The sequence below is a fragment of the Lepidothrix coronata genome, unplaced genomic scaffold (assembly GCF_001604755.1).
Source record: "Lepidothrix coronata isolate B3197 unplaced genomic scaffold, Lepidothrix_coronata-1.0 Scaffold30, whole genome shotgun sequence".
In the NCBI taxonomy this organism is placed as follows: Eukaryota; Metazoa; Chordata; class Aves; order Passeriformes; family Pipridae; genus Lepidothrix; species Lepidothrix coronata.
This window is the reverse complement of record NW_016690210.1, coordinates 109,019-123,491: the sequence shown is the minus strand read 5'-3', so window position 1 is coordinate 123,491 and position 14,473 is coordinate 109,019. Positions and strand designations below refer to the sequence as shown.

Here is a 14,473-nt window from a genome sequence, read left to right as displayed (position 1 = left end):
GCACAATCCCTGCCCTGGGGCTGTGCCCACACTAATCCTGATCCAAACCAGGTGCCATTGGCCTCTTGCCCCCCTGGGCACACCCAGACTCGTGTTCATTCCCTGTCACCAGCACCCCCAGGGCCTTTCCCACCAGGCACTTTCCCCTGGAGCTGCAGGGGGTTGTTGTGACCCAAGGACAGGACCAGGCACTCGCCCTGGTTGGATCTGAGTCTGAAACTGCTGAATTTTCTCCCCTTCTCAAAAAATGCCTCAGGGAATATCTACGGAATTGGACAAAGAAAATAAATTAAATTTAACCACAGCTGATACCTTTTGGAAGAACAAGATCCAGCCTGAGATGACTTTGCCTGTGTCACCACCGTGAGCACTGGGGCTGCCTGACATGTTCCTTGGGAGCTGGAAGCACAGTGCTGTTCCCTTATCACTTAAAAAGAGGAAGGGAAATAACTGAAGGCCATCAGATTGTCTGCTGAACACAGGCAGTTATGAACTAAACCCCACAAATGGAAAAGTTCTCCCTTACTGCCTTTATCTTTTATTTTATCTCGGTTTTCTCCTTACCTTTGTAATGTGTTGTGCTTCTTTGTTTCAAGCTGGAATTCATTGCACCAAACTTCATTATTTTATTACACCAATGCATTTCTAGAAATATCTACAAATATCACAGTGGATAGAGGAAAGAATCTGAGTCACAGGACTTAGGAGATATATACAGCACATAGGGGATCCAGCCTGAAAAAACACACTTGAATTTGCACATGTTCTGGCAGAGCAAACGGAGATTTTCTTTCAAAGCCTGGTTTGATGCCGCTCTTCTAAAAAGTTCACTCAAGTGCATTTTCACTGAAAAATGTAATTGGACAATTTCAATGGATGAGAGACGACGTTTCACAAATTCAGAAATGTGTTATTTTTGTGGGGGGGAAATATAAATCCAAGTGCCTTGTTAGAATGTCTCCAGCTGAACCATGCACACAACATTCCTTGCATTCAGCTACTGACCTGACCTGACCTCTTTTAATTTATGACTTTGGGTGCAGGGATAGAGTGTAATCAGCTTTCTATTCCTCAGAAATCACAGCTACAATTACACAATTACAGTTACAAACCGCTGCAGGCACAGAATGTCATAAATTAGTTATGTGGTGTGATTTACACCCCCACAGCTTGTAGATCTTCCAGGCTGCTCTCTTCCCTTCATGTTTAATTTAATTATTAGCGCCGAAACAGCAGTTGTAAGTAAATGTTTGACTCGAGTACATAAAGGGACCTGCAGGTTTTACACGTGTTTCTGCTGGTAAAGGTTCAACCAGGGGATTAAAAAGCAGAGGGAGCTGAGCTGGGAGTGGGAGGGAGACGTGGTGTGTGAGGGATGCCACCTCCTGAGGTGAGGAGGTGGAGGAACAGCAGCTCAGTGCTGAGGGTGAGGGTGTTTGATGCCCCTCTTTGCTCCCCTCAGCCCATTTTAGGCACATCAACCCCTCATGCTGAGGCCAAGCCCTGCAGGTGTAACGCTGGCAGGAGGTTTGACTCCAGTGGCCACTGGAACTGAGCCTTCTGGAGAAAGTGCTGTGTGGGATAGAGAAGAAGAGAGGACTGCAAACTTTACCCTACAAACATGTAAATCTTTACTATATTCTTGACATCTTTCAGTACTCACCAGTTCCCTAAGATTTTATAGGATCTTATTTTGTGTACAAGGGTTGCAAAGACCAAAGAGAATCCTGAAATCACAGAATGGTTTGGCTTGGAAGGGAGCTTTAAAGGTCATTTAATCCAATCCCCTCTGCCATGGGCAGGGACATTTTCAACTCCACCAGATTGTTTAGAGCCCTGTCCAGCCTGGCCTTCAATGTTTCCAGGGATGGGGCATCCACCACCTCTCTGGGCAACCTGTTGCAGTTTTTCACCCCCCTCATCGCAAAAAACTTCTTTCTTTCTAAATCGACCCTCCCTCATTTTAAGGCCACTCCCCCTTGTCCTATCACTGCATCCTCTTGTAAAAAGTCCCTTTCCAGCTTTCCTGTAGGCCCATTTTAGACACTGGAAGGGATTCTAAGTTGACCCTGGAGATTTCTCCTCTCCAGAATGAACAGCTCCAGCTCTCTCAGCCTGAATATCAGTATAAAGTTTACTGCTCCCGTATAAGAGAAAGCCAAAATACAGCAGTGATCCATTACTCTGGCACATAAAGAGAAATGAATATCTGAAACCATCTCTGACAGAGATTTCACTTACTGTGAAAGGGCAGCTTTCAGTCACAGGCTTGATATCACAAATACAGCACAGAGGAGACGTTGATTTAAAAAAAACCCAACCAACCCTGCCATTTCTACTTGGTGATCTTAACAATGCCCAAAGGGAGCAGTAAGATGTCAGTCACAAGGATGTATTTCATGAAAATGCAAAAAAGAAACAGCTCTTCCAGTAAAACACCTACTGTTATGGTGACAATCTGCTCTCTCATCACTGCAGTGGCAGTTTGGATCCTGCCTGCAGGTCACTCTGGGAATAGTCATTAATATTCTATTTTCAGAGGTTCCTCATAACTGGCAGCCTTGCAAAATCATCAGGAAAGAAAGAAAGAAAGGATAGGGGTATAATTTCATAGTCCCATGGTAGTTTTCCTGGCCTTATCAGGGCAGTCCTGTGGGATCTGGAGCCCTGGACGAGGCAGTGTCCACCTGACTTACTGTGCACTGGCAGAGAGGTGTTGAACACAACCAGTTTTAAAGGAGCTCTGGATACATTTGCACTTTGCCTGAACTCCTGGAAGAATCTGGCTTTGCATGTAAAGCTCAGGAGGGAGCCTAAAAACATGACCTTAAGCAATAATAAAAAGCGTAACGAGTGGAGAGAACGATGTTTACATTTTCTTGGCACGTTAATATGCACTGAAAAGTTTTTTAGGAATAAACTGAAAGATAATCAGAACAATTAAGCTGTTTGGACCAGAGACAAAGCATTTCTAAAGCTAAAGAAAATGTTGCCAGGGGAACTGCTGTATTAAAGAGCACTAAAAATTTCCTTCTCAGATTTACACTCCTCCTGACAGCACCAAAGCTGCATCTCCTGTCATTATGTGATAAACTTTATTACTTCTTGTTGCCTGGACTTCATCTACATTCCCTGAATTAGGACATTTTTGTTTTACCAGCTACAGCTCACCACAGATTTCAGTGCTGGAGAGGAGAAATACACCTGCCAAAGGGGGAACATGGAATGTGGTTCACAAGGAGTGCTGGCAGGAAAGTACTGGAGAACCACATTCCAGTTGTGCAGATTTAGTCAGGTCAAATAAAAACTGCAAGGAAAGTAGGGGGGGGGGGTGGAAGAAGAAAAAGTGGTTAATCCTGTGGTCTCCTGTGTGTGAAAGTCTGGAGGAAGGTTATATCCAAAAATTTCCTCATTAAGGGCTCGCAGCAATTCTTCGCACAGCTATGACTTCATAATAATCAGCAAGAAAGAAAAAGAAATAAAGGAAAAAAATCAAATTAGTTACATTGGTGTTATAGGGCTTTTGAGAATTTATCCAGGCCTTGATTTACAGCAGCATCACTTCATGAATCTTTAGATCAAGACAAAGATTACTTGCTTTCCTAGGAAAGAGAGAAAACAAGATTCCTCAAATCAATGGGAAGCATCATTTGTTGGTGGGATTGGTCCCAGCTGACTTTTGCAGCCTAAACCAGAAAGTCCAGTCTAACCTGGTCTTTCAGACAACTCTGGAGTGAAAATAGAGAGGCAAGGACCCAGCTTGCACTGAGTGTTTGCTGTGCTTGATGCCGAAAGCAGAAAAGGGTCTCCAGAGCTCTCATACCCTACAACCTGGGTACAACGTGGGGGAAAATGCATCCCAACAGTCCCACAGGAAACACAAAGAGGAAATGGCACAGCCCTGTTATTTCTGGAGCTTTTCCTTAGGCTTCTGATTAAGGAAAAGTGAGACTACACTGAGATCAATTAAAAGATTTAAAAAATCTGTGAGACACAAAGAGGGGTCTGTGTGTCTCACTTTGATCTCTACAACTAATGCTGATAAAATCTGTTTTCAGTGAGAAACATGCCTTGCAGATCACCAAACATTTTGGCAAACAGTGGAAGAAAGGAGTAATGGCATAGAAAGAGAGGGTAAAAAACAGAGCCAGAGTTGGAAAAGTTGTGGCTTAACATCTCTTTGGCCTCATTTGCTCCTGGAGAGCAGCATCCTGTAGGCATCAAGATAGAGGCAATTAATTCAGTCACAAGGGCAGCTTGTCTCCTCACTTAGTCTTTTCCAGCTGTTTCAATTCTCCTGCTCTTCATCAGAAAAAAGAAAATGTATTTTTTTTAATAGGGAGCCATTTCTCAAAATCCATGTAATGGTCAAACCACTTTTCAAGCCCATTTTCATGAAGAAATGAAGAATTTTATTCCTGTTTCTAGCACTTGCCTCAAATCAGCTTTAATATTTTAAGTGCCCCTTCTCTGCTGTTCTAATGCTCAAATCACATGGTTATACTTCCTTTGACTCAGATAAATAAGCCAAAGTACAGCATGGAACTGTAGGGCCTGGGGATTTTATGAATGAAGGTGTTTAAACGCTGTTCATTTTCCATCACAGAATCATAGAATGGTCTGGGTTGGAAGGGACCTTAAAAATTATCTTGTTTCAACCCTCCTGCCATGGGCAGGGACACTTTCCACTACCCCAGGCTGCTCAGAGCCCCATCCAGCCTGGCCTTGGACACTTCCAGGGATGGGGCAGCCACAGCTTCTCTGGCCAACCTGTGCCAGGGCCTCACCACCCTCACAGTAAAGATTTTTTTCCTATTATCTAATCTAAACCTACTCTCTTTCAGTTTTTCCTGTCATGACAATTTGCCCAATTCTCCCTCGAGGGATAAAAAAATTGCACTCATGGCCCCAATGGCAACGACAGGAGGCTCCCAGGAAGTCCATTTCCCTTGGAGCTTCTTGTGAGGGATTGCTCAGCAAGCTGTGTAGATTTATGCTCCAGACTAACACACTCCAGAACAAAAAATGTGGGGGGTTGCTCCAGCGGTTTACACATCACACAGAGAGGAGCTTGGAAGGGTTGGGGTGGGGTGGGGAATGTGTAAAAATCCTCCTACTTACAGGCAGAAGAAAAAGGAAGGATTGGAAAGAAGTGTCTAGAGGAACTGGAGTGGGAGGTAGGAATCTGCCCGGTGTGCAGGCTGATGATTCACAAAATGACTTTCTGTTTAAATCAGAGTGGCAAACTTAGGACCTGATCTTTTGAACAGTCATGGGCATGGGTAGCCTTGGGCATGCAGGCTGTCCTCAGCAGCTGGGGATTCAGACACTTGATCATGTAGTGTCTTATCCCATACCCTTCCTTACCAGTGCCAAAGGTCGCATTCACCACGGTTCATTAGGCAAGTCAAAGTAAGGAAGGAGCTGACAGGGCACTAATAAATAGTTAATAAAATATGAATGCGTGTGGTGGTTGCCTGAGCAGCCCTGGGGAAAACAAGGAACATTTGAATCCCTTCACTGAGCCCCAGGAAGATTCCAGTTGATGAAGCCAAGCCAGTGGGTGTGTGTGGGTGGAGGTGACAGGTGCTCTCCTGATGATTCCCACTGGGGTCAGATCCAGAGCAGGATAGAAACACTCTGGGCCACAACTCAACTGGTTCCCACTGTGGGTTTCAACTTTTCTCAGTGATTTTGGGGGTCTTTTCTAACCTAAATGATTCTATTCACTCTACATTGAGGGGATGGCAATGAAGTCCCTGTGGTGGGGCAGCAGCTCAGGTGCAGTAACATGACATCCAAAGGGACCTTCACAAGCCTGAGGTCCGGGCCAACAGAAATATTGTGACATCCAGCAAGAAGGACCACAAAGTTCTGCACATCAGGTGCAACAACCTGAAGGTATGAGCTGCAGTGGTCCCACCTAAGTGACAGTGGGTGACAAAAACCTCAGTGAAGAGAAATGAACATCGGGGTGAACACAAGCCAGCAGTGCACTCTCACTGCAAACCAGGTACCAGGGCACATTCCAGAAGTATTGCCAGCAAATTCAGAGAAACCATTATTCCCCTCCACTAGACACATCTGGGAAGCTGTGTGTGGTTTTATGCCCTTCAGCACAAGCTGGATGTAGAGAATTCCAGTGGCAGGACATCAAGTGGACAGAGGTCTAGAGCACAGCACCAGTGAGGAGATGCTGAGGGAGCAAGGCTTTAGTCTGGCAGAGGAGGGGATAAGGGTGATCTAACAGCAGCTTAAATCTACCTGAAGAGCAATTAGAAAGATGGCAGAGCCAATCTGTCCTCAGCAGTTCTGTAAAAGTTTTAAAAGCAGCTATTATCCTTTCCAAAGCATTTTTACAAAGAGTTATCTATATTAATTCAAGCTAAAAATCCAGTCAATCTCTTTTAACCTTCTGCACGTTTCCTTCTTGGGCAACCAGTGGTGGAATCTGCTTATTAGATGTTACACCTTTTCTTCCTCTACCTTTATTCAGACACAACTATACAGAAGGTATTTCAAGAATGTTTTTATAAAATCGGGGCTGTTGGTGGAACAAGAAAATGGGATTTTAGACTTTAAAAATGGAGAAGTTTGTAAAAGCAAGAAAGCAATAAGAAAAAATTGTAACTGGTTAAAAAAAAAACCACCTTCCTGGATGTTTCATAACTATTGTTTTTAACAAGGCAGGGTAACTTTTTTTTTTTTCCTAATAGAGCAAAGTTTTTGAAACATCTTTTCGGAAATTGGTCACAATTCCCCAGACAGAATGTTTCATTTCCCTTTGTTGAACTGAACCTTTCATTGTGGCATTAATTTCTGCCTGCTAGAACTGCTGCTGTGCTTAGTAGGAAATATATTTCAGGAAAGTTGCATGTCCCCTCTTTACTGTTTAAGCTTCCCAGCAGATGGAGTCATCACAGAAATCTCCTGGTGTGTCACATCAGTTCAGCTCACTGACCTACAGTGTTGTAATGGGCAGGATGCAGTTCAGCTCTGGGAGGAAGAGGAAGGCTGCAGGAGCTGGACATCAGGAAGAATTTCTTCCTGGCAAGGGTGGTCAGGCATTGGCAGGGGCTGCCCAGGGAGGTTTGGAGTCCCCATCCCTGGAGTTGTCCAAGGAAGGACTGGATGTGGCACTCAGTGCTCTGGGCTGGGGGACAAGGTGGGGATGGGGCACAGGTTGGACTCCATGGGCTGGGAGGGCTTTTCCAACCTCAGTGATCCCGTGATTTTGTGATTCTGCCACAGCCTGCTGTGTCCCTGGCCCTGTCCTTGTGCCCTGGATGGGGCCCTTGGAGCCGTGTAAAATTTTACATATGAAAGTTTTACATGACAAGTTCTACAAAGCCTTGTCTCCAGCCCTTCCCTTGCCCCACCTCCTTCAGCTACTTCCCCCTGGATGTTCCCTGGCCCTGCCCCATCCCCTCACCCTGCCAGGGGCTGCTGATGGACCTCGTGGGTGACAGTGGTGAGGGCACGGCTGGCACGGGCCCTTCTGCTCTCTGCCACGTCTCCTGCAGGGCTGGAACAGTGGGATGAGCTCCAGCCTTGGCACCAAGCACCCTCACACTCACCCGTGTCATTACAGCAGGGGAAAAATGCTGCCAGGACCTTGGCACTCACCTGTGTCATTGTAACGGGGGAAAATCGGTGCCAGGCACCATCACGCTCACCTGCGTTGTCATGACGAGGGGGAAAACCAAACCGGTGCCAGGATCTTTGCACTCCCACGTGTCATTACAACGGGAAAACTGGTGCCACCAACTCACCCGGGTGGTTGAACACCTGGAAGAGCAGCCCCCTCACGTCCCGGCTGCGCAGCCCAGCCAAGCTCTGCCCAGGGTCGGGCGCTGGCACCCACCCATCCCTTCGGCTGGGACGGCGTGAAGTTTGTTCGCTGCGTGTGTCACCGGCCGTGCCTCACTTCCTCCTGTGGGACCGGTTAAACATTAACAGGGCGACCGACGGGCGTGTTGGGGCGGAGGGAAGGGGAGAGGCCACCCTTTTCGTGCCACGGGGACAGTGTGGGACAGGCGAGTGGCCCAGGGCTGGGGGACAGTCACCCCGACACCAGAGGGAAGTTTCCCCGGGACAACAGGTGGGGGAACCCAGGAATCTCCGCTTTGAACACCTCCAGCCTCCTCTTCCTCCAGCACCCCCTGGTTTGGGAGCTTGAGCCGGACCTGTCGCCAAAGGGAAAGCGGTGGGAGAACCTCTCGGCGCCCGGGGATGTGATCCAGGTAACCGCTCCAGGAATTTTATTGGCTTCCCAGCAGAAGGAGCTGGAGGATGAAGGATAATTTCAGCCTTTCCCCTGCTCTTGCCCCAGCGGGAAGGCTCCCCCGGGGTGGCGGCAGCGGGGTGAACAGAGGCTTTTTGTGGCTCCCATCTCCTACTCTGCTCCCTGGCATTCGGGGTGGGGGTCCCAAAGCATCCGAGCCCCGCTCTGTGCCAGGCTGGATCCAGCTGCCATTCCTCTAGGGCACTAGTGTTGTCATTATCCCCCTGCCTGCGTGGTGGATAAGAGAGGAGCAGCTCAGAGCAGCCCCGGCGATGTGAGTCACCCCCTGCACCTGCAGGGTGAAAAGCGGCACGGGACAAACCCCAGGCATTTAATTCATCCTCAGCCAAAATATCCTGTTTCATCTGAGGATCAGATAGTATTTCCCGGCCCTTTGAAAGCCCATTTTGAAACAAAACGTTATGGATACCTCCCTTTCCCGTCCTGCTCTGCTTCACCCCACGCTGTTTGCTGATTTTGCCCTGGATTTTGGCATCAGATTCTCTCCGGTTCATTTTTTTTGCCACAAAAAAAAAGAAAAAAAAACTTTGCCCGGCTCAGATTGCATCAGTGCAGCTGGATTTGTAGGTATGCAGGCTGCCCTGGCCAGGGGATTTCTCTCCTGTAGATCCTGCTGGGGATCACAGCTTCCTGGAAAAGGACCCTGCCCTGGCTTTTGTGTTTGTTTCCTGCTGCTTCACTTGGGCTGTTTCACTCCGTGTGACAGATAATACTGACTCCTGTAGCTACTGACTGATCTGTGTACGTGCCAAGAGCCATCCCAGTGACAGAGCCAGGAGGAATCCCTCCAGGCTGTGCACAGTGACCCTCCCTCCCCACACAGGAAACCTGAGAAGTGAGAAAAAACCTAAACCTTTCGAAATGCACTGGGCAAACCCAAAACAGCCCGTGAACAGCAGGTGGAGAAATAAACCCACGGGTTTGGCTTAAAATGTTCCTTAGTTGACAGGGCTGCCCCTTAAGCTCTCAAGGTAAACTGAAAGACTGTAAAAAGGGAAAACGTGGAGCAGGATGCCAGCTGGGCTGAGCAGAAAAGTCAGAGAGACCCCTTGCTTAAAGCACCAAGCAGGGAATGGAGCTCTGGCATAGCCTGGTGCTGCAGCTGAGCAGGGAACTCAGGGTGTCCCTGTGGTGACACTTATTTTGTACCTTGCACAATGTGCTGCCACAGAGAACATCCCCCCAAATCAGAAACACTTTCCTGCCCAGAAATGTGGTCTGGCCACAAAACCACATCCTCTGTGCCATGACTTGGTTTCCTGGGGGAGAAGTTTGTAAACCAAGCAGCACAGTCAAACTCCCACATATTTTGAGAGGGAGGAGAAAAATATCTCACAAGTGAATCACAAACACTGAATGGCAGAAAATGCAGAAGTAAAGTGGTGGCTCACACCCAGGCTCTGTGTATTATCTCTGACCACAGTGGAGAGCTGCTGGTGGTTTATTCTGGGGTTTAAGGGGCACTCTAAGTTTCAGAGAAATAACCCCGGCGACCTTTTTTTGCACTATCAGCCTTTCTGAGTGCTCAGACTGGGGAGCTGGGAGGAGATTTCATGTTTCTCATCTTTGCCCCAAGGCAGGTGAGATGGAGAGGCCAGAGTGGCAGGAGCTGTTCCTCCTGTCCGGGGTGGCCCCTCTGTGACAGGACTGCCACATCAATGATGCCAGCAAGCTCTCCATGGAAATGTATGAATAGGAATGCTAGTTTTGGAGTAAAGCACACAGAAACACACTAAAGCAACATTTTTGGGTGTATCCCTCCTCTCCTGAAGGATACCTGGCTCAGGAGACATCAGTTTCCTGAGAGGGGGGTACTGACCCCTACAAATGGAGGTCTGGGCCCCTCTGACCCCAAGGGAGTGGCTGGTGCCCTGCATGGCAGCGAGTGATGGAGCACAGGGTTCATTAGTCTGCCAGGACACCAGGGGCAGATTCCCACACAGTTTTGGGCAGCTCAGAGAGTTATTTTTCCCAGTTGTTCATGATTAACATCAGTGGTGAAGCTGGAGCTCCCCCGACCCAGTCAGCCCTGAGGCAGCAGTGTTGTAACAGCCAGGAGGGACTAAGGGCACAAGAGATGTGAGGTCTGTAGGAGGAGGTTTCTCTGCTGAAAAAAGTTCCTCTCCACCTATTGAAGCAATTATTTGAGGAGAGATCCTGCTCTCCTTCCAAACCTTCCCTCATTTAATCTCTTCCCCCTGTTGGTATTACAGGTCACACAAAGTCACATTGATCCCAGGACGCAAAGCAGCAACTTGATAAGTCCTCGTCCTTCAGCTTCTCCTCAAGGATGCACTGACTGCTGGTGGCTTTCTGCCTGAGGGACCAGGAGAGAATGCTCCAATGGAGAGGCTCCAGAGATCCATTTTACTTCCTCTCATCCTGACTGCCTCTCTCCCAGGTAGGACACGTCCATAACCCGTGAAATGAGCCCCCGTGGACCAAGTGTGGGAAATAAATTAAAAGCCATATAAGTGGCTGTTCCTGGAGAGATCAGAGTGGACACAGTCAGTCCCAGAGTAGGATTGTTAAATTTGGGAAATAGCTGAGTTGGCATTTCAAGCCTGAATGATCTGATGACTCAGAGTGGGGTTCAGTGAGCAGGACTGAGCAGTGTGTGGGGTAGGGAAGAGATGGGTAGATTGCCCTCTTCCAGTTTCCCCCTCTCCTTGTATTCCTCTTCCTTCTGTTTTCTGCAGCTTTTTAGGAGGCATCTGTTGAAAACTCAGTAGCAGCAGCTGGTTTTGCTTCCAGAAATATGTGCAAATCATCATGTTGCTGGTTTACCACCAAGTCACATTTCACACGCCTGAGTTTCCAAGTGGCTTCAGATTAAAAGTGTCTTGGTGCAAAGCTTTTAAAGGCAAAGGAAATATAAAGTGACTCGCTGGATAATAAAGACAAAGCTGATTTTTTTTTTAAATTATAGTCTAGCTGGGGTTTTAACAGGCTCTGACAGGAGCAGTGGGATGAGAGGGAAGGTATTACCTTGGCTTAATAACTGGTGAAAGGAAACACAATGCAGGAATAAACAGTGAGTTTTATAAACAGAGTGCTATTCCCAGTGGAATTGCACAGGGATGTGTGGTATTCAACAAGCTCTTAAACAACCTGGTGAAGAGGAGTGAACTGTGAGGTGGCAGACTTTGCAGGTGGTGCAGAATTACATAGGGCAGCCAAATCCAAAGAGGGACTAGGAAGATTTGCCAGAAAATGTCATGATACCAAGGAAGCAATAAAGGCACAGAAAGCATTCAATGCAAAGCATCACTGAACTGAGATGTCTAGTGAGGGAAAAGAGTGCATACATTGAAAGGAGAGTAAATTGCTGAAAAAGAGAAACAAAATTCACTGCTCAGTGCCTTCAGAAAGGTAGATAAAAAGAAATCTGGCATTACATAAATCCACAAAAACTTTATATCTTGGATACTGGATATTTTGTCAGCTTTTCCATTTCAAAAAGGACGTATAAGATCTGAGAAATGTATAAAGTGAGGCAGAGGTGTCAAAAGTATAGAATCATGGAATAATAGGGTGGTTTGGGTTGGAAGGGACCTTAAAGATCATCCAGTTCCACCCCCCTGCCATGGGCAGGGACACCTTCCACTAGCCCAGGTTGTTCCAAGCCCTGTCCAACCTGGCCTTGGACACTTCCAGGGATGGGGCAGCCACAGCTCCTCTGGGCCAAGAGGAGAGGATCAGGAGGCCTTCATTAGACTGGGATATTTTTTCTCCTTGTGAAAAAGAATAAATGGTAACAATGTATTAAAATAATTAATCCTACAGAAGTGAATGGCGAAATGGTTATTCACAATTTCTCATAAGAAAAAGAACCAGTGGCAACCAGGAAAAGTATCAGAAAGAAGATTTAAGGTGAACCAAAGACTGAACTTTTTCTTGCAGTGTGTAATTAAATAGTAAAGCTCATGGTCAGTGGATATGGAGGACACCAGATTATAAATAGGCTGAAAAAAAGCTGGAAACAAATATCACAGAGTGCAGACCCATAGGTGCAGATTCCATTATTGGCTCAGGAAGTCCCTGAATCTCTTATTTTTGGACACTGGGAAGTTGTAACAGGGACAGCTGTCAAATAGTGAGTAAGAGAAGAGAGGGGAAGACACTCCTGGGGGCTGTGGAGAGGTTTGGGTGCAGGTGGGTGGAAATCTCTGTTGCTGAGTATCAGTAGTCTGGTATTACTTGACAGAAACATCCTGTAAGCATTTAAAAATCTTGTTAACATAAGTGAACAAGCTGGTCCTTCTCTGCAGGCTTTGACAAGCTCTAACCTACTTTGGTTTTCAAAAAGCTCAGCTGCAGGGCTGTTGGGTTTTGGAATAAACCTGAGCTGTTTATTTATTTAGTTATTTATTTTATTTAACAGAGCCGTTGTTGGAGCAGTGGGCCAGCAGTGAGGCAGGGGAGGCATGTGGGGGGGAGCAAGAGACTAAAGAAAAAGTGAAAAGGAAAAGGAATTTGAAACTTTCTAGAAGGAAAAAATGTAGAAATTCAAACAGAAATAGCAGTGAGGGAAGGGAGGAAGAGAGAAACTGGACACAAAAACTGAAGGATAAAAGGCAGCATTTGTGGAAGGGCAATATGGGTGAGATTATTTTGAAATACGATAATGAGGCTGAAAAAAAAAAAAAGGGAATCATTCTGGCAAAAGGATAAGCCCATCCTGTCCTTCACTGTGCTGCATCCAAATAGGTCACTTACAAAAGAGGGAAGACAGAGTGGGCACAGGAGAGGAGGGAAGGAGGAGAAGGTGGCACATCTCAATGCCCTTGTTGTTGAAAACTTCAGCATGAGAAAGGGGTCCTTTGGAGGCACTTCAAGCGTGGAAGAGAAAACATTGTCGATGAAGGGCAAGGGCTGTTCTTTGGCAAATGAGGGAACAAGATGCATTTTCATTTCCTCAAAACCTGCAGTGATGTGACAGTGAATTTGTGTGACAGATGAGGGAACAAACAGCTCATAAAGGGGCTGGTGTTTACCCCGTGTGCTGTCGGGAAGGGCTGAGCAACTGGGACCCCACGAGTCCTTCATCTAAGCAGATTCTCACCACTGCTCTGCACACAATTAGTGCTGTGCCTCAGAGAAGGTGTCCTCACTCAGCTTTGTTCTTCAGAAGCCTGGGATAATCGTGGAGACAGCCTGACATTCCCCTGCTGCAGGGGGGGTGTTTGCCTGGGTGGGATGTCTCGCTGGTTGTGTGTGGGGAAGCAGATGCTGAAACAGCTGTGAGGAGCTGAACATGTAATTGCTGTAAAGTGCAGTGAAAATCAAGCCTGAGGCCCTAATTTGTTTAAAAGCAACCATCTGCAAGGCGTTTTTAAAGCTGGATGTAAATGAAACCAGCACTAAAATGTTCTCCTTGGTGCAAGAAGCAAGGTCCAGCAAAAGGACTCACAGCCCTGGCTGGAGGCTCTGGGAACCAAGTTTAGACCCCATTTCTGTCATGAATGTCCTCTCTGACCTCCCACAAGGGACTTTATCAGTGTTTGTGTGTGGGCTGGACAATGGAACACACTGTTGGCTCAGGGCTCCACGTGCTATTGCAGGATAAACAATAAAAGCAAGAAGATAAAGAGGGAAAGGTAAAATCACAGAAAATGTTTAGGGGGCAGGTGGAGAAGGCTCATGAAACTCCTTTATTGGCCGTGCTGGGGCTTTACTGGGATCTAAATGGAGGTAAGGCTGAGCTGTGTCCTGCTCCTCAGTCCTTCTGCCTCCCAGAGGATCCCCATGTGGGGTATGGACCTGTTCCCTGGTGGACAGCACTCAGGGAAAGACCATCTATTGCTCCAGCAGATGTGGTTGGAGGAAGAAGATGTAGATCCTACAACATCTAGGGACTGATAAAAAATAATTATATTACATACATATATACACACACACACACACATATATATATATATATATATATGCAGGAATAACTCCTACCTACCTGCCCATGATGTCCTGAATGTCTGAAGAAAACAAAAGCAATATTAACCATGAATTTTTAGAGCAAATGGTCACTGATTGTTCCTGTCTAGGGATAAATTTCGGAGGCTATAATGGAACTCACAGACATGATCTCATGGCAAATGATTAATTAACGGGAAACATTGTCCTGAAAGTCACATCGTTTATTCAGAGCCATAGCAAATCATGGCTCCTTTA

The 14,473-nt window shown here is 46.7% G+C and overlaps 1 protein-coding gene across 4 annotated transcripts in view; it reads left to right on the top strand.

The window, feature by feature from the left end:
- Positions 1-7,986: 7,986 nt before the first annotated feature.
- The window catches only part of IGSF5 (immunoglobulin superfamily member 5), a 29,152-nt gene continuing 22,665 nt past the window's right edge, over positions 7,987-14,473 (top strand). For all 4 annotated transcript variants that reach the window (XM_017810863.1, XM_017810860.1, XM_017810862.1 and 1 more), the window contains exons 1-2: positions 7,987-8,243; positions 10,519-10,706. In XM_017810863.1, coding sequence (XP_017666352.1) covers positions 10,649-10,706 — 58 coding nt within the window. In that variant the 5' untranslated portion in view covers positions 7,987-8,243; positions 10,519-10,648. The remainder of the gene's footprint in view (positions 8,244-10,518; positions 10,707-14,473) is intronic.